General features: G+C 52.6%; 2 protein-coding genes across 2 annotated transcripts; both read left to right on the top strand.

Moving 5' to 3' along the window:
- The first annotated feature begins 361 nt into the window (after positions 1-361).
- Positions 362-4,144, top strand: IBSP (integrin binding sialoprotein). The gene is made up of 6 exons (XM_057402000.1): positions 362-457; positions 549-599; positions 717-788; positions 963-1,022; positions 3,037-3,138; positions 3,442-4,144. Exons 1-6 carry the CDS (start codon positions 404-406, stop codon positions 4,024-4,026), a joined length of 924 nt encoding a protein of 307 aa, XP_057257983.1. The 5' UTR covers positions 362-403; the 3' UTR covers positions 4,027-4,144.
- A 1,736-nt stretch (positions 4,145-5,880) lies between these two features.
- On the top strand, positions 5,881-12,030 carry MEPE (matrix extracellular phosphoglycoprotein). Its single transcript, XM_057401999.1, has 5 exons — positions 5,881-6,426; positions 7,187-7,258; positions 8,718-8,771; positions 9,476-9,568; positions 9,678-12,030. Exons 2-5 carry the CDS (start codon positions 7,199-7,201, stop codon positions 11,673-11,675), a joined length of 2,205 nt encoding a protein of 734 aa, XP_057257982.1. The 5' UTR covers positions 5,881-6,426; positions 7,187-7,198; the 3' UTR covers positions 11,676-12,030.
- Positions 12,031-19,648: the final 7,618 nt, after the last annotated feature.

Raw genomic sequence — 19,648 nt, forward strand, 5'->3', positions numbered from 1 at the left:
CCCTGGGCAGACTCTGAGCAGGTTGCACGGCTGTGGGAGGGTGGCCACAGTGGGCAGCGCTCCCTCTGGCTGCTCCTGTTCCATCTCCAATGGGGATTGGCATTCCCCACTCACTTGGAGGCAATGGGGAAGCAGGAGCAACTAGTCCTGCCTAGGGAAAACAAGGCATCTACTACTGGGTGAAATTACTCTTCTGGCTTCTTTCAAAACTAAAATGTAGATTTGTTCAAATACAAAAAGAAAGACTTGGATCTCTGGAGAGGTTGGGTGACCACATCAAGTAGTTGCTGGAGATCAGCCTTTTTTCTCCCCACTCACCCATGTGGATGCAGACACCTGTATGGTTTGGGGTAGCTGGAAAGCAAGTCTTTGCCATATTTTGCTGTTCCTAGAGAAAGCAGCCATGAGGACTGCCCTGGTCTTCGCCTGCCTGGTGGGGATAGCATGTGCCTTTTCGGTGAGTGCCAGGCAGTTGGGGGGACACCCTGGCAACCCCTGGCCTCGCTGGGGCTGGTGTGGGACATGTGCCAACCCACCCTTTCTCCCAGGTCAAGAGCTGGCTGCGGCGAGCCAAGTTGGATGACTCAGAAGAAAACGCGGTAGGATGTCCCCCATCCCACATGCCCAGCCCCACGCAGTGCTGCCCTTGAGGATGGGAACGTTTCAGTCACTCAAGCCCCAGCCTAGTGGGATTTACGCCCTTCTTCTTTCTATAGGTGCTCAAGAGCAGGCATCGGTATTACCTGTACAGATATGCCTACCTGTATCCCCCGCAGCAACGGTACCAGGTGGGTGCTTCAGAGAGGCTGCTGATGCTTCGCTGCCCACAGAATGTGGAGATTCTGACCCAGATGAGCTGAGGGCACGGTCTGCCATTGCCTTGCAGGGCAAGCATCACAGTTGTGATGCTAATGGAGATCTCCAAGTCTGGCTACCTATGGCTTGGTTTTCCATCTCCTTAGGGCAGTGACTCATCGGAGGAAGACGGGGACGGCTCAGATGAGGAAGAGGAAGAAGGGTGGGTGAGTACAGCAAACCATCAGTCTGAAAAACAAATACGGGAATTTGGGGACTTTCTTTGGTTTTGTAGTCTCTGCTCATCATCTCTTGTGGCTGCTGACCGCCCACAGCCTTGAGCTCTGGATGAGACTGGATTTGCTACTCTAGGCTTTATTTGATTGTGTTTTGTATGTTTTCTCTTTTTATTTCCTTTCTAAAGAGGATAGGCACAGGATGGACCAACAACAGAGACAAACTGTCTGGGTTTCCATTTTCAGTGGCTCAGAAAGGAGCAGGACAATCCAAAGGGCAGAAACAGGGAGGATCACACAGGCAAAAAGTACTGTTAGGGACTTCTCTTACCTTCTCCTTTCCGGGTGCATTGCCCCCATAGAGCTGATAATATTGCTGTGGAAAATACAGTTGTGCTTTGCACATGTCTGTGTGAAGGGACACAAACTGATGCTATATTGGGAAATACACGTCTGTACCAGCCCAGCTAGAAATGCTGCTCCTCTCTGCTGGGTCAACATGCATTGGTACCACTGCATTTGAGAGAGTCACTCAGTCCCAGAATTATAAACCAGGGATTACAGTGGTGTCTTGTGCCCCACCAGGCTGCAAATGCTCACAAATAATCCAGTAGTCTCAGGCATACAAGTGCTCTGAGACAGGGATCCATCATACTTGGAAACCTATGTGTCAGGTGTAATCACCTCTTTTCTCTTTCCCCCCCAATTTTTTTTAGTGATTTAAATGCCAGTTTCAGCGGTTTTTTTAACAGGAGTGTAAGCCTGGGCATCTGGTCTTGAACCCCACTTTGCAGGCCTGCCTGGGGCTGGGGTGCAGCATGAGGTGGCCTCTGCACCTCCCTGCAGTTTGCCCCTTTTTGCCTGTTGCTCTTTCCTACCACTGGGATCATTAGGGATAATTTCAAGTAGTGAGATGGGACAGCCAAAGGGGGAATTTCATTCCTGAGGAAGAAATTAAGCGATATGCATGAATGCAGCTGCATCTGGGGAATGCAGCCTGCTGTTCCAGGTAGCCTTTTTTGTGTCAAGGGCAGCAGAGCAGTGGCTGTTCAGGAGCAGGGATGCAGGAAATGGTCAGCAGGATAAATCATGATTAAAGTCCCCAGGGTCTTTATACCCTCAGGTATATAAAGAGCACGATTATATTGGCTACTAGATGGGGGGCATCCCCGCTGCAGACCCACTACAGCTGGCTTCACCATGCAGTCTGGTGGCTCCCCAGTGGAGAAGAAAACAGCCTGTTTTTTTTTCTGGTTTCAGATACACCCATATTTTAAGTGTCTGAGTTGGCCCAAAACACCAGGGTGAGCATCCTTGGTCTTGGCACATGAGCAATGGGGATTGCCCTGGGCAGGGATGGCAGTGACCCTGTGTCTCCCTGCCATACCTGGGTTCATTTGCTGGTGGCAAGGTGCTCCAAGGGCTATGGAGAGGGCAAGCTGCCCCACCAGTTCTGCAGTGGTTGCTCCAGGCTCTGCTTGAATTTGGGGTATTCATTTCCTCTTTTATCAGCATGGACTGCTGTGCACCCTGCTGAGGGATTCGCTCTGCTGTGTGGTCCCTGGGGCTGAGTGGTGCTGATGGCTTACTGCTGGTGGGGCTGGGGCTCATGCCTCACTGTCATGCTCTTGCCATCTATCTCCACCTTGTGTGTAGTGTGTCTGCAAGTAGTGTGCCTGTGGCTTTCTTTGTTTGTTGGAAGCCAGGAGAGGTAACTTCAAAAGCGAACCTTTAGATGCTTCTTAAAGCAAAATGTGTAGCCAGAATGGGAACACCCAGCTCCAGCCACCACCGCTTAATTGCATGGCTGGGGTTGCCCTGCTGCAGCTTCTCGATTTCAGCCTAGGGCGAGACCCGTGGGAAGGAAGGAAACTCAGAGCAGTGCCAAACACTGTGCAGGGATGCTGTGTGCCCCCCTCACTGCTGGGGGGGGGTGGCGGGGGGGGGGGGCTGTGCTGTGCTCCCACTGCTGACCACCCACCCTGTTCTCTCCCTGTCCTTGCAGAAGCCATCCCATGCTGGCACCAAGGCAGATGGCCACCTCATCGGAGCAGCCCCTGGAGACAGCAAGGATGGGCTGGGAGGAGACCTTGCATGCCCCCAGCAGGTGTGTTTTGGGGGACTGGAGGGGAGCTCCCATGGACAGGGGTTATGCATGTTTGCTTGCACCCATGTGGTGCCCTGCACCCCTTTTCTGCTTGAGGGTCTGCTGTGCAAGATACCCATAGCTGGACCAAGCTCTGACCATTAACTTGTCAAGAGGGTTGGAAGGGGCACCCCAAAAAGGCAGTTTTGCCATTCAAGGGATGGGGGTGATGCTCAGCTCTGCCCACACCTGCCCCATGTCATGTGGCACCAAAAAGCTATAACCTTCCAGCACCCAACTAAAAGTGTTCTTTTCCCCTGCCAGGGCAAGGGCTGCCAAGGGCCTCTAAAGGCAGGCAGGAACGGCACTGTGGGCAAGGGGGGTGACTCTGAAAATGAAGACAGTGATGAGAATGAAGAGGAAGAGGAGGAAGAGGAAGAGATAGCCGAGAATGAGAGTGGCATCAATGGCACAAGCACCAACACCACTGAGGGTGCAGATGGACCTCATGGCAATGGCACTGCAGTGGCTGAGGAGGGCAATGCTGCAGCTGAGGAGGAGGAGGAGGAAGAGGAGGAAGAGGAAGAAGAAGAAGAAGAAGAGGAGGAAGAGGAGGAGGAAACTGAAGACACCACGGTTCCCAGCTCCACCAATGAAGAAGGGCTGACCCAGGCAACCACCACAGGAGATGTGGCACCCACGTATGCCACCACAGCTGGGGACCAGTGGGAGTATGAGGTGACGGTCGGGAGCCATGGCCGAGGGGACGAGGGCACCACCGATGGCAGCTATGGGGAGCAGGATGAATATGCCCGTGGGGACAGCTACCGGGCCTACGAGGATGAGTACGGCTACTATAAGGGGCACGGCTATGATGTGTATGGCCAGGATTACTACTACAGCCAATGAGCAGGGAGTGAGGGGCAGCCCCAGTGCTGGCCCCTCCTGCCCCATCTCACTCAGGAACATCCATCTGCATGCTCCCTGCAGCTGCCACGCCCCAGAGGGGATGCTGGGCAGCTTGTGGTGTGCACTGGCTCTGTCCCATCCTTTTTTTGTATTTTAAGAAGCAAAACGAAATAAAGCAACAGAACTGAGCTTCTTGATGATAAAAGCTCTACTGCCAAATTCACTGGGGTCAGTGGGGCAGCACAACGCTTGGTGGATTTGAGGGGGCTGCAGGTGCTCATGCTGCTCAGGGTTAAATCTCTTTATTCCAGCTCAGGTGCACACAAAAAGAGGGAGAAGCAGAAAGACTAACTAGGAATGCCTCTGTAGAGTCCCCTCCAAAAAATGAAAGGGCATTTTCAGGGTCACTGCTGTGGGATTACTGCCATGTCTTACATAGAGTTGGCATGAATTTGCAATATGTGGGTGATGATAACTTTACATCTTCCACTCCTTGGTAGCATGCCTCCTGTAGCCTGACCACAGACCAGGCAATATTAATAAAGGTAATGACGTTAATTTCTCTTTTCGTGCATCACTAGCTGTAAATGCACATCCCTGTAATGACAGCTTTGCTCCTGCAGCTCTGAGCCAGGCATGTGGGTCACACCAAATCCAGGCATCTTGGACGTGTGTTTTGGACACGAGTGCTACAGCCCAAAACAGTCCACATCTCTCCCCACCACACAGTCTCATCCCCAGGGCAAGGTAAGGGTGTCACAGTGGCAGCAGTCGTGCCTCTACCTGCCTCCTGTATCAGAGATGGGGATGCCTGGCTTGTGGTCCCCAGATCTCTACCCAAAGTCACCTCCCCATGTGAGCATGGGCCCAGTCAACTGGGGATCAGCACCAGGGATGGGGAAGGACCAAATTCCTCTGGGTTCCAGGCAGGGCCCCCATTTATGAAAAGTGATGAGTTACAGCAGGTACCATGCTGCCCTCTCACTCCTGGAAGGGAAACTTATGTTCAGCTTCCAGTATAGATCAACCTGTAGATCAAGTTTCTATTCTCCTTTGCTGGCCACTGTACAAACCCACTTCCATGCGCCAAAGCTGGGCTGCAGCTGCCAGGGTGGCAGAGGGTGCTGCCTGCAGGATGGGAGCCCAGAGCCAGATACCTGCGGTGGCACTGGGGAGCCCTGCAAGATTTTGTGGTAGGGGAACCCCATTGTCCACATCCCCAGGGATGCCCAAAGACGTCAGGGAACCAGCAGGGACAAAGGGCCCTGGCACTGCCAAGGGCCAGGTCCTGCTCCCACAGGGCACATGGCCCAGTCCCATGTGCGTCAGTCCCCCCGGGCACCTGGCCAAAGCTCTGCTCCCTGAGCACTGCTGGCACTGCTGGCACTCCCTGAGCACTCCCAGCTCCCTGCGCGCTGGCCACTGCTCCAGCATTCACGGGGCTGCATTCAACTGCAGCTCCCTGGCCTGGTGGAAAGGGCAAGTTTCCTCCTGGCCCTGAGATTTGCTCCCACCTGAGGCTGGATGCTGATGTTTTGAGTATTTCTGGTGTTAATGCAATGGTTGTGCCCACTCCCAGGGTTTGGTTTGAGGCAGGGTGTCATGCAGGATGGGAGCTGTTGTCACCATCACCACAGTGAGCCACCTAGCCAGGCTGCCCACAGCATGGGCAACCCCCCTTGGCATATGTGTAGGTGACCAGCAATACCACTAAAGATAGAGGGTGCAGAAATAGACTATGTATGTTGTGCACATCCTTGTAGCACACCTTCCTACAGCAAAGGTGGGCTTGAAGAGACCTGTGGAAGCCCTGCATTAAAAAAATACCTTTTTTTTAAAACCACTCTTCTATTTTGCACTTGCACAGGGATGGGGTGCTCAGCCTCAGGCGGGCTGAGGTTGAAACCCCAAAAGCAAGTGTCAGAAGCTAAGGCGTGGTGGCAGCTCTCAGCTTGGCCAGCACTGTCCCACAATGCCTGTCGTGGCTGCGACCAGGACAAGCTCACCCTTCTGTTCCTGCAGCCTTGTCAGGCTTTCCCATGTCAGTCACAGTGAGCACGTTAAAACCCCCTGCAACCCATCTTATCAATAACCAGGCTGGACGTGTGCCACACTAAGATCTGCGCTAATCATCGAGCAATTTCGCCTTCAGAACAGATATTTATAACCCATGCTTTCTGTTTATCCAGCCAGGTGGAACATTTGATAGCTGTCTTCCACCACAAACACATTTTTAGCTGGAAATTACTCCCCCTGGTTATCTGCGGGTGCTGCCAGCCCTGACAAATGTCCCTGGGCAGGAGCTGATTGGCTCTGCACACCCAGGGCCAACTTTAAATTTCAGCAAAGTGGACACAGCCTCCACGGTCTGCTGCTGGGACCTGCCTCCGACAGCAAAAGGTAATCTCCTTACCTGCTTTGCCTGGCCTGTCTCTCCACAGCCCTTCGTCTCTGCTCTCTCTGAGCAGGGCATCTTCTGCTTTCGCTCTGGGCAAGCCTTGGTGGGGACAGGGAGATGGTCCCAGCCTCAGCTATGCATATCTCTACATTAAGATCTCTTGAACCTACATTGCTTTGTACTGCTGATCCTTATGGAATCATAGAATCCTTGTATATGAATTTCCTTCTGATGTTTTCTGTAGCAGCTCTTGCATGGTTGAATATAATTTCTGGGCTAGACCTGCAAGCCCAAGCCAGGGTGGATGGGTGAAATGAGAATTATTAGCCAAAAGAGCTATTGTCTTCTGCCATTTATCTGTGCTGTTAAAAACAGTGTGCAAGTGTCTTAATCCGGGCTTACGACTGTATGGCTTAGCCTGCAGTGGTTGTGGTGGTCATTTATTGCAAATATCCACCCAAGGTGTTTTGACATGGCATGTTAAGAAGCTTTAACAGCTGGTGTTAAAGTACCCAGTCAGTGCTGCTGGCCATGGATGTGTCCTCACCTTGCTGCTGTATGCACGTGGTAAGAGCATCACCTTTGCTGCAAGGAGCGCAGAGAGGCACAGTAATGCTGAGAGCCACTGCAAAGGATGGGGAAAGCCAGGGTCACTGGATAACCTGTGCTGTGGGGGATTTTGGGTTGCTGCTGACTGGGACTGTTGGATACCACAAGTTCCAGGAAGACAAACTTCAGTGATGCTTTCCTTTGTGTCTCCAGGAGCTGCCCAAGATGCAAACAGCCCTCGTGTGCCTGTGCCTGTGCCTGCTCAGCACAGCCCTCTCAATACCTGTGAGTATGGCTCTCCCCAGCTTCCCAGTGTGCTGCTGAAAGCATGGGGTGTGCCATCCAGTGTGGCCCACCACGCTTTCAGCAACAGGAAAGCATGAGTTGTGCTTCCACGTAGCACCTCTGGGGCTTGGGGTGGGGGATTTGAAGTGCTGGCACAAAGTTGAACACAGCAAGAAAAATATATGTTATCACTGAGGAATATTAGTATTGAGGTGCCTGAGCTTTTGGCCTGGGAACAGCCTGAGCAGAGCAATGGAAAGGGAGGCACAGGGAGGATTCTCAGCTTATCCATGTGGGTATCAGTGGTCAGAGGGGTGCCTGCAGTTATATTCCAGCTCTCCTAAAGTGAAATTCAGACAGACATAACTGAAACAAAGGGCAAACTAAGATGAATATAATAGCAGTCATTTTTCTCTCTGAAACTGCTTCCCAATGTATTACATACACAGCTAGAGTGAAAATCTGCTCCTAGTGAAGGCATGTTTTTCTGGCATGGTAAGGAGGAGGGAAGCCACATCTTCCCTGAGGGCTGGGCACCAGTTGTGTGTCCTTTAGCCCCCACAACAAGCTAGTACAAGCAGGTCTGTTGTAGGGTAGCACAGGGGGAGGCAATAAATCAGCACAGATTTGCTTTTCAGATAAGGGTACAAAAAAGAGGCAGGTAATACTCTGTTGTGTAGCCAGGGCTGTAATCCAGCCTTTGACATTGTTCACAAGCAGTAGAATAACTCCAGAATATTTAATACTCTGGGGTACATTTCTGCCCCTTTCAGCTGTGCTCAAGGCACTTCAGTGGCTGATTTTGCTGAGATTGGAGGTGGCTCAGGGCCACATTCTCATGTAGGGAATGTCTTGGTGAGGCTCACAGGATGCTCCCACCTCCAGGTTCCCCATCCCTGAGGGATACACTGGCCAATACATCTCAAAAGATGCCAGGATAACCAGAGGAAGCCAGAAGCTTGTACAGAAACCTGGCTGTGGGGGCACAGCTGTTGCTGCTGAGTTTGCCCAATAAACACTGGGAATCACGACCAGTTAAACCAGCTTCAGGCTCTCATTGCAGCCAGATCCCAGACGTAAGCTGCAGCTTATTGTGGTGCGAGCAGTGCTCTGCAATGAAAATACCCTGCAGCATAATCCAGGGTATTTGCAGAGCAACAATATCCCATTAAAAGTAGCTGTATCGTATTAAAAGCATGCTGTAGCAGGATTTGCAATACTTGCCAGACCTTCAGAATGGGGTTCTGACTTTTCCTACTACTGCTGGCTTTGAGCCAGTACCCCAGGTAGCACCTTAGGATTTATGGGCTTACAAACAGTTTTCCCACCCTTCCCTGGACACCATGGCATGCCCATCACACTGGGCAAGGAGAGTGGCTAGCAGTGGGTGCTGGAAACTGCCTGCACACCAGGGCAGCATTTGACACCTCAGCTCTCATTTGTGTTTTGCTGCCAACAGGTACCACCGCCACTGTCTGGGAGAGCTGCCGGGAACTGTGCAGGACAGCACCGGGTAAGTCCCCCCTGCCCCATCTGGACCCTATAGGAAAAAAAAACATTTTTGGAGGGCAGCCCTAGCGAGCCACAGAAAAAGAGACCATCTGTCTGCTTGCATCTGAGCAGCCTTTATGAAGAGCAGGGGAGGTGAAAGGTGTGATGTGCTTAAGCAGAAAAAGGCTTCCTTCAACACCAACTGCTGCTCTGCCCCTGCCCAGCCCCAGAGCATAAATGCTTGATGTACCCTCAGGTGAGGCTGCAGAAGTCCCAGGCCCACTAAAACCCTGCTATAGGGTTGTTTTTGTCAAAGCATATCAGTGTAAAATGCATCAGTAGCAAAATTCAGATGAGCAGTGTGGGAGAAAATGTCTGGTTTTGCCTATTGGAAGCCAGTTGCTGTCTTTCCAGCACTTTAGTCACCATCAGTCCCATCACTTAATGTCTGGTGGGACCATCAACCAGGTTGTTCATTCAAACCACAAGCTACCCTGTAAAAATGAGCCCAAGGGAAAGCCAAACCCTGGAGATCAGGAGGCAAGCACCTGAATCCTACCCAGGTCCCTGCCCACAATGGCAGCTATAAGGTAGTGAGAGCTACCTTTTCAGGGCTCCGGTGGATGCTAGTAGGACCCTGCTGCAGTGCCAGGTACAGCAAGGCAAGCTCTTGACATCACATTTACTAAGAAAATTGTGGGGTTTGCTTCTTTTCTTCTCCACCAGATACTGCTGAAAGGCTGCAATGCCAAGCATGGCTTCTATGTCTTCAAATACGTCTACTCGTTTTCAACACGGAGGAACCAGACACAGATAAAGGTGAGGAGGCAGCTGGGTGTCACACCAGGACCCCAGCGTGGCTGCAGTGCCCCATGCAGCTGGCAGGCACTGGGGCTGGCCCTGATCTCTCCCTTGTTGTACTGCGCAGAAGGAAGAGGCTGACAGCCAGAGTGCCGTCCCCGGCCGTCAGCTGGGTGAGGATGATGCCAGGCAGGGGCTGACGGATGACAGGACAGCCCCAGAGCACGATGGCAATGGCAGCATGGTTGTGATGGAAAACGGGACCAGCCTCAGGCCTGAAAACCACAGCACTGCAGGCACTGGCAGAGATACTCACAGACCTCGCCCAGGCACTGGTGCACGAGCACGCGGTGGTGTCGGCATCGCAGGTCCCACCCCAGCCAGCTCAGAGGGCAGCGGTGACCTGGATTTGGTGCTTGAAGTCGATGGTGGTGTTTCCATTGTCCCCCAGGAGGGCGGACACTCTGGTGAGGCTGTGGCAGGGAACAGGTCCAGTGTCAGGAGTGAGGACAGGGATGTTGGTGCCCCTGCGGGTATTCCAGTGGAGGGGGGCATGACAGCTGGCAGGGAGAGGGCCCCTGCCACAGGAGGGGCTGTGGATGAGGGCAGTGGTGAGGCCACCATCCCTGTCCAAGGGCAGGAGGGTGCCATGCAGGGCCCAGGGACAGGAGGGGCCGCTCTTGCTTCTGTCACTGAGAAGATGGAGGACGTCCAAATTGATGCCAAAGGTGTGGATGAATACGCTTACATCCCTGAATCGAGCAGTATCACCATCACCCACGGGAAGGTGGGCAGCACACCAAGGGCCACCAGCTTCACCCAGATCTCTCCAGACAAGGACGACGAGGTCAACATCTTCATTGGGAGGGCCAATATCCATGTGGGAGAGCAAGAAACCACCCACGTCGGTACCACTGTTAGCAGCAAGGACAATGGCATCCCCACTGCAGCAACTAGCAGCCCCCTGCCCAGGCTGGGTGTCACTGTGGCACATGATGGCAATGATGATGATGGCATCCCTTCTCACAGGCAGCCTGAAGGACGGACCACCACAGCCACTCCAAGACATGGGTACAGCATCACCAGCAGCCCCAGGTATGGGCGTCCTACAGGAGACGATGAGGATGGTGCCACCACCATTGGTGATGGAGAAGGATCAGTGACCCCTGGCCCCTCGGGGTTTGCTGGTGGTGACGTGACTGTCCCTGCGGGTCCTGGCATCCATAGGAATGATGATGATGAGGCAAGAGATGGGGGGCAGAGGGTTGATGGGAGGCCAGCCCTCCTGGTTGTCACCACCCCACAGCCAGAGGGCGACAAGGAGGCTGGTGCCACCATCCAAGCTGAGGGAGCCGGCATCCGCCTGGGCACCACAGTGGCCTCCCCTGGGGTGAGCGAGAAGGACTGCACCACCCCGCTGGAGACGGCTGGTGGCCATGAGGCAGGCAAGAGCACTGCAGCAGAGAGAGAGGGGAGCAGGGAAGTGGGGTCAGCCACCCCAAAGCCCCACAGGGAGGGACAGCCCGGGGCAGGGGTGAAGGTCTCTCCGGGGGGAGCAGGGCTGGACAAGACCCCCAAGATGGAGAAGGTGCCATCCCCACGCAGCAAAGCTGGTGTCCAGGCACCAAGCAGGGCCCAGATGAGGGCTGGCAGCCATGGTGGCAATGACAGGGACAGATCACGTCCTACCGCAGAGAGGGGCAGCGCCCCTCTGCCGGCAGGGCAAGGCAGGGACAGTGTGGCAGCGGGGGGAGGCCAGGAGCAGGAGAGGGGTGTCAAGGCAGGATCGGTGGTGGTGGGTGCCGGGGCAGGGGCAGGCCGCCTGCCCATGCGCCATGGCAGGAGGCTGGGGGTTGGGGCGCCGGGCACGTTCGCAGCGCTGGGCCGCAGCAGGCAGCTGGACCAGATGAAGCGTGCCGACGAGCTCCATGTCCGCGAGCAGGCCTTCTATGCCCTTGGAGGGGCGGGGGGCGGCCCCCACGGCTCCTACGCTAGCCTGGGGAGTGCTGACAGCAGCCAGTCCTCCGAGGGGGAGCGGGGCAGCCGCAGCGATAGCCGGCAGGCAGGACTGCAGCCCTCAGAGTGGGGAGCCCCACATGACCATTGGAGCCGGGGGGCCCTCTGAGGGACTGCTGGTATTCCCCTCAGTGGGCTCCAGCAGTGGAGCTGCGGGGTCCCATGTGTTGTCCCCCCTTCAGCATCCCCACTGCGGGCACTGCTCTTGCCTGGGTGAGGGGCACTGTGCATGTCGCTGTGTGGTGCTTCACAGTCCAGGAGCCAAAAATCACTCATTTCATGCAATCCTGCTGTTAATTGGAGGGGGACTGCATCCAGCGCTGTGACAGCAATGTATGGGTTTGCTGTGCTAGACAGCCATGTAACAGCAATCGTGCTACACGGCATAGGGTAGCATTGTTCATGCACTGATGCGAAGCAAGTTAATAAACGGTGAGAAAAAGCCTCTGTCCTAGCGGTTTCATTTCCAGCCTAATGGAGAAATAAAGGCATTTCTGTAACTGAGGCTCTGATGACTTTGGTGTTTGCAGCAGGACTTCAGGCAAATGCTTTGCCACCAGCAGCATGGTGCGAGGGGTCTGGTCCTTGGCACGAGGGGATTTCTAGCCCTAGTACATCGCTCACCCATCTATCACTTCTGGGGCAGCAATTTGGCCAACTAGCCCCACACATCCATCCTCATCAAACCTCCCAAACTGAGGGGAACAGTTTGTCCTTGCTGGGGGGCCCCACAGAGCATCACCCACCCCTTGGCTCATCCACCTCCTGCAGCAAGAACTCCCCATCGCACTCTCCAGCACCCTGCCAGGGCACTTGCCAGCCCTGCCACCCTTCTAGCACCACCATAATGCCCTGTCCATGCTGCCGCCATTCTCACCACTGTCCCTGGCACGTGAGCCAGGCTGGGCTTCGACACGCTGGAGCTGTGCCACCAGTGCCCAGAGTTAATCACTGTTTATGCAATTGCAGGTTGCTTTTTCTGTCTGAGAAGCTGCTAAAATGGGTGTGATCAGCAGCGAACCTCACAGTGGGAGCAGCGTTCAAGCCTAGCTGGGATAGGTGCCACTCTCAGCACGAGCAGGACGAGACCCCCCACAGGAGCTTCACCCTGCAGAGAGAGGATGTGGGAGCAGCCTCCATGATGGCAATGTACAGTAGAACATCTGCTCCCTCGTCCTCTGCACACCCACACGTGGTAAAGTGGCATGTCCCGTTTCAGGCCATAGACTTGATTCCTGGGCATCATGCATGGGTGAGTGACGCTGAGACCACCAGGACAAGGATAACATTGCACATCTCTGGTGCTACCAGTAGTACCAACTGTCAGAGCTCTGCCTTGCCAGAAAGGGGCAAAACCTGCATGTGCCCCCTACACCCACACCAGGGGATCAGGCTGCAGTGGCCCCAGGGAAGGTGTGCCAAGCAGCCTGGTTTAAGGTTTTAGCAGTCTGGGGCAGGAACTTGCCTGCAGCTTCCCAGGTGTGGGGCAGCATCCACAAGACCCCCAAAGGCTCCGGTACCTCCTGTGTTGGCCCACCCGGGTCAGAGTGAAAAGGAATACAGGGCTGCTGGCAGCCTGGGCTGGAAACTTGCATCCAGAATTGCCATGGCATGTCACGCTTCACATCTGACGGGCCACAGCGATGCTCCAGGGAGCTGGGGCTCAATGTATGTTTCATTTTGCATGGCAAAGGAAGGGGGTGGTTTTGGGGGTCTCACCGCTGTCAGGGCTGGGACTGGTGGTTTTGCAGCCCCGTGGAGACCCCAGCGCGGTGCCTGGCCACCTCCCTCACCAGTCCGGAGCTCATCCTTGTCTACGCCATTAAGCAGCATCCATAAGCAAGGTGTGAGCACCATCTAGTGGAGTAAAGAGCCTGCTGCTGGGAGGGTTCTGTGCCTGTTGAATGATGCCCCCCTCTGCCTGGTGCCGGGATATGCACTGCTTCCCTCTTGCTCCTCTTCCCCGACCTCCGGGGGAGCCCTGCTTGAGCGGCAAGGTCAGGAATAAAACCGGCTCGTTCAGGTGTAAACGGCATGCATTTATAAACCAGCACTACCTCCTTGCACAGCTGCTGTTAAAGCACCTAGAATTTTCGTGCAGTGACTGGGGTTGCATCCTGGGGCACATGGCATCCTGGAGTGCTCACTCCAAGCCTCCTCCTCACCACCACTGTGGTGCCTCTGCTCCTCCAAAACTCACCTGCCAAATAGCACAAGAGGCCACTGAATGGGCAAAGTGCTAGTTTCCTGAGGAAAGGGTTTTCCTGGAGTACTTGAGCAAACTGGGGAGCTGTTTTTTCCCTGCAGCAAGGGCTGATGAGCTAAAAAATCAGAGCTTGCTTTACAAATCCTAATTGTCAGGATGTGTCCAGGTGAGTATGGTTGTTTACCCAGGTGAATGTGGTGCTTAGAGGAAAAATCTGCTATTGTGGGCTATCACTAATTTCTAGAGGCCAAAAGCCCTCTCACATGAGGTGCGGAGGGGCTTCTGCAGCAGCTGTGGCAGTGGGAAACCCCTCAGGTTTTGTAAAGGTGGATTTCTGTTCATGTTGCTTTTTCAAGTGGGCTGGTACAGGCAGCAGTACTGGGAAAAGCTGGTGCTGGGTGAAAAGTGGTTCAGCGAGCCAGATAAGGGTAGGGTGAGCCATGACCCCTAACTGGGGATTGTCACAGCAGGCCAGCTGGGCAAGGCTCTGGTTAGATCCTTTCCCCAAAGCACACAGTGGTTTCCCAGTGCTATACCTTGGAGCAGCATCCTCATTAAGAAAAACTACCAAACCCAGACCTTGGGTATACAGTCCCTTGGGAAGCCTCCTTACCTTCTCCAGGAGGGCAGCAGGTGGCTGTGGGCTGCTTCTTGTCTTACGCACTGGTACCAGCCCCTTTTCAAACCCAGCCCTTGGAGGGGAGCTGCGGGTGCCAAGGTCATCAAAGCAGGATGTGAGCAGCATCTCATGCTCCTGGCTGTGGGGCTGGCAGCACTGCAGGTATCAACACCAGCAGTGAGGTGTCAGAGGGGCTGTATCTCCCTGCGTTTGCTGGGCAGAGGGGAAGCAACGGCCAGCCTGCCCTGCTCTGCTTTTCCTGAGCATTCCTGCCAAGGGCAGATTTTTACCTGGGCAGGTGAAGGACTGGGAACCTGGCTGACTCCACAGCACCTTTGCTGTTAAGGGGGGCAAGAAAGAAATGCACTAAACCCTTGCTACATGTCTTAAAAGTAGTTCTCTTTGTAATTACTCTGTGGCTTTATGCCTCGTGGCTGCACTAGGGTTTATATGATGAAGTGAGCTGCTCTGCCATGTGTGTGTTTATTATGCTGCAGCTGGACCTTGAGTGGCCATGGGCTTGTGGGCACTTCACAGCCATCCTTGGATCTCTGGGCAAGCCAGTTGAATTATCACCTTTCCTCACCATCATGGTCTGAAACCTGGCCTTAGTCACCTCCCAGTGCTTTGTTAATCCAGCAGTGATGATGTTGTAACCTTGGTAATTAGGAGCCTCTTGCCATGGAGCCATAGGTCTAGAGGACCTTGAAGCCTTGGACAAAGAGGGCAAATGAATGTCAGTGGGGTTTTGGAAAATGGTTATTGACATGCAGCCTGTTTCAGCTTTTAGAGGATACAGAGACATTTTTATAAATTGAAGGGCTTTCACCTGCCTTACCTTGTGACTTGTTATAGCCCTGCTGAAGTGAGAATTCAACCATCCCATCTCCTGGGGAGGGGGGGAGCAGGGAAGCGCTTTTTCCATAATGAGTGTGGAGGACAGAAAAAACTGTAAAAAGCTAGCAGAGGCTTCAGTGTGCAGCTCCAGGTAACAGTGTTAAGTTCCCAAGCCTTTAGGGGAAAATTCCCCTTCCTCGAGTATTTTTGCCAGCAATTTCTGCCCATTGCTAGTGCTCACAAGGCTTGTGGACTGCGGTGTGCAGGGCAGCTGTGTGAAGCTGCAGTCCCTGGAAAGGTGTTTTCGTCTCCGGTGACAACTGAGGTCCCCTGAGGGGGTTGATGGGTGTGCTCACTGGGAGGAAAGCCACAGGGAAGGTGTGGAAAACCCATTGTTATCTCTGGAATCTCAGAGCCCACATGGGAGTAGCTGTGGACAAGCCCTCCCTGCACACCTGCACTTCGTCTCCTGGTAGATCACAGAATCACAGAACGGTTTGGGTTGGAAAGGTCCTTAACGTCCTAATCCCCCTGCCATGGGTAGGAACACCTTCCACTAGAGCAGGTTGCTGTGCTGGAGAAGACTGCTGTCTGCAGGTCCTGCATGCATGGCTGCTTTACAATCCCCCACCCACCAAAAACCTGAGCCAGGGACAGCTTCTGGGCACGAAAAGTACGCGTTTAAGGAAACCTGGAAGGATGGCAGTTCTACTTGGCTTGCTTTGTAAATAAACACTGTGCGCATGCAATGTGATAGCACGTATACTTGGCTCCAGCTGGGCTGCTTCTCTAAAGCATGTTGTTCTGGTGTGTGTTCTGCATCAGAAATCTGTAGGTTTGTTTTTGTACCAGTGACTCAACCGCTAAACTGCTTAACCTTCTCCACAGTCAGCACCTCAGGAAAGCCAAATGCGAGCAGCTCGGACTGTATGAAAACATGAGTTGCACGCTGGCCTGAAAGCCAAATGAAAGCTGTAATTTACTGGAAGGGAAGGTCCTCTTTAAATTTACAGAAAAGAGAATATATAGAAATCTAACAAAAGCATGTAATGGCTGTCTGGCAGGGACCAAGGGATGCTGCTGCGGGAAGCAGTGATGTGGATCAGACATCACATGCTAGACACAGTTTGTTTTGGTCAGGTCATAATCCCACATCCTTGCTGAGGAGCATCCCTTCCTACTGCTAAAACTGCAGAGGTGCAGTTAGAAAAGCAAAAGCTCAGCTCAAACTGAAATTGGCCAGAGAGGTCAAAAACTACAAGGAATGGTGCTTCAGGTATGTAAACAACAAGCAGGCACAGAAGGAAAATATTTGCCCACTGTTAAGCAGTAGAAGTGAATTAATCACCAGAAATGCTGAAAAGGCAGAGGTTCTCAACACTTTCTTCACCTCATTCTTTACCAGCACTGTTGGGCCTCAGGGATCAACAATCCAGGTTGATGTAAACACAGACTTATTGTCAGGGAAAGAGGAGTTTGTCTGTGAACTGCTACAGGAGCTTAATCCCTACAGATCGATGGGCCCTGGCAGTATCCAACCAAGGGTGTTACAGAGTTAGCTGATGTGTTTTTGAGGCCATTCTCCATAATCTTTGAGAAGTCATGGAGACTGGGGGACATCCCAGAAGCCTGGAAGAAGGCAAATGTCACCCCCATCTACAAGAAGGGCTTAAAGGGGGATCCAGGAAATTATAGTCCCATCACTTGTGCTTCAGTCCCCAGGAAGGTTATGGAACAAATACTCCTGGGGGCTATCACAAGTCAAATTAAGCACGTGATTGGGAAAAGACCACCAGATCCACCAGGGGCAAATTGTGCTTGACAAACCTGATGGCCTTCCACAACAAAGAAACCTGCTTGGTTGGTGTAGGGCAAGAGCTGCACATTGTCTACCTGGATTTTTTCAAGGCTTTCAGTGCAGTTTCCCACAGCCTCCTCCTAGAGAAGCTGATGTGTTATGGCCTGGAGAAGTGGTGTGTGCACTGGTGGGAACTGGCTGACAGCATGCACCAGAGGGTGATGGCTCCTTTTCAAACTGACGACCTGTCAGTAGTGGGATCCCCCAGGGATCAATATTGGGCCCAGCGCTGTTCACTGTCTTCATAAGTGATCTGGAAATGGGATCAGTTGTACCCTGATGAAGTTTGATGATGATACCAAACTGAGAGGGGAAGTGGGTATTTTGGAAGGGAGAGCCACCCTGCAGGAAGACCTGGATAGGCTGGAAGAGGGAGCTAACAAGAACCTTATGAAGTTAAACAAAGGTCCTTTCCAACCTGGTATTCTATGATACTTCTGTCACCTGCTTTACCCCACCTGTAGCCAAAAGTTATGAACAGAGGATTTAATGCTGCTGGCTGCAACATAATGAATTGACATGTCTGCAGACACTAATTCCTGCATTAAACTATCTTCTGTCCCATGCTTTGGGAATACACGTTAAATTCAGATTTTAGATGGAGTGTTAATTCTTAAAGACCAAAATTTAGCAGTGCAAAGCAGCGGCTTAGAAAGCAACTTGCTGAATTGAAAGTAAAGAGGGGGTTAAATCTGCAGGGCTGGAAATAGAGACTTGGCTGGAAAGGAGATGCTTATGCTTGGGCAGGATCAGTCACACAGCTAAGGAACACACTGGCTTTTGACTTTTCCATTTATTTTCTATTAGAGCAGCTGAATGCATACACAATGGCAGCTGTGTCCTGAGCAAAGTGGGACTGGGCTGCATTTCTGCAGGCAGGTGAAGGCAGCTGGGGGTACCCAGGAGGGCTAGCACAAGGTGCCATGTTCCTAAGAGCCTGTGCAGATATGAGGTGATGCTCCAGCATGATGTTTGCTGGCATATGGCAGAGGACCAGGATCAGGGTGCTGGTATATATGGAAAACACCTGGGAGAAATTGGATAAAATGGTTGCAGTTGGCAGCATTGTTGAGTGGAGTTTTGCTGGCAGTGTATGCTGTACATGCCATTAATAGCAGGGGCACCTTTAGGTAAACTATGGGAATTCAGAGAGCTGTGTTAGCACCAAGGTTTGTGCCAGAAATGGTAGCTAAGTTTACACTCTAAACTTTCAATGCAGATCACCCTGAGCTCTGAGGCAGAGCTTGCAAGCTGATTCCCTGAGGATAACATATAAGTAAGTGATCAGGCTCATGAAACCAGAGCTGATGCAGGAGTATAGGTGCTGGCAGACCTATGGTCCAGCAGGGACCATTACCACAGACTTGGGCAGAAGGCTGTGCAGTGCTGGTGGGAACTGCATAGCCTGGGCCTTGCTCTTTCCCTCTGCTTCAGCTCTGCCTCTGACTAATGAGTTCTGCCTTTTGGAGTAGATTCATTTTTCTTATTTTGCTTTCCCTCCCCCCTTTCCAGCTCTGTTTCCTCAGCTACCTGTGCTTAAGGCCTTCTCCCCTGCCAGCATTCTGACTACTCAATTTCCATTTTTCCCCTTAGGCCTTTTCCCACTCCTGTTTCTCCAGCCTTGCCTTTTCCGCTATGCATTTCCACCCTGGTGTTTCATTTCTCCCTGTTTCATTGCTCTGCCCTCTCCCAGGGCTCACCTCTTCTGCTCCACCCTCAGTAAACTGGTGCTGGCTTTTTGCTCTGACTGTCCAAAATCCCCAGCAGCCAAATGGAGGTCAAAGAATTCCTTAATGTAATTCCTTAGGTGTCAGTTTTATGGAATAGTCTCCTGCTTATTCACTGTATCTGTGCTTCCAAGCTTCACCTTCTGCTTTTTTAAATGAGCCAGAACAGGGGTGAAAGGAAGATGCTGTAGTGGGCACTCAAGAAACCCGCTACTGCTGTGGTCTGCAGACCTCCTCAGAGTCTCATTTGCTGCCTGGAAAATCTTTGCCTTTATTCCTGTTTATTATTAATGTGTCTGAATGAAGATCATTAGTGCAAAGGAATGGTTCTTGCTGTGAAGCAGTCATCTGTAAAACAATAACTAACTGTTATACTGGTGATAAGAGAAATCGGATGTCGAAGACCTGTAGATTATTTTGCATAGGTCCCATCTCCACTTAGAAGGTGGAGGCTTGGGCTGCAGATAACCAGGGACCTCTGAGATTGGGTTTCTCTGGATGGGCTTCCTGGGTTTCACAGACAGCTCCCATGCATGGGGGTTAGGGTAGAAGACTGTAAATCACTGACAGGCAGGTATGTTGTTTTCCAAACTAACTGCCCAAAGCAAAGTTGCTTGAGGTGAGTCACAAGCAGCTGATGGTTTTGCCACCTCGTTTGGACCTAGTGACCTCCTGCTGCCTCCTGACTTGCATGGGCTTCCTTTGGTGGTTGGAAACCAGCTCTGACACATGCCTGGGGGCAAGATGGGATTTGCTATGCAAGAACTGGGCAACAGCTGCTGCTCTCAGCACTTCCCAGCAATGAGTAAGGCATCCTGGAAATGGGTGTCGGGAA

The sequence above is a fragment of the Pezoporus wallicus genome, unplaced genomic scaffold (assembly GCF_028554395.1).
Source record: "Pezoporus wallicus isolate ANWC-B61680 ecotype Strahan unplaced genomic scaffold, APGP_CSIRO_Pwel_v1 contig_7178, whole genome shotgun sequence".
NCBI classification, from domain to species: domain Eukaryota; kingdom Metazoa; phylum Chordata; class Aves; order Psittaciformes; family Psittacidae; genus Pezoporus; species Pezoporus wallicus.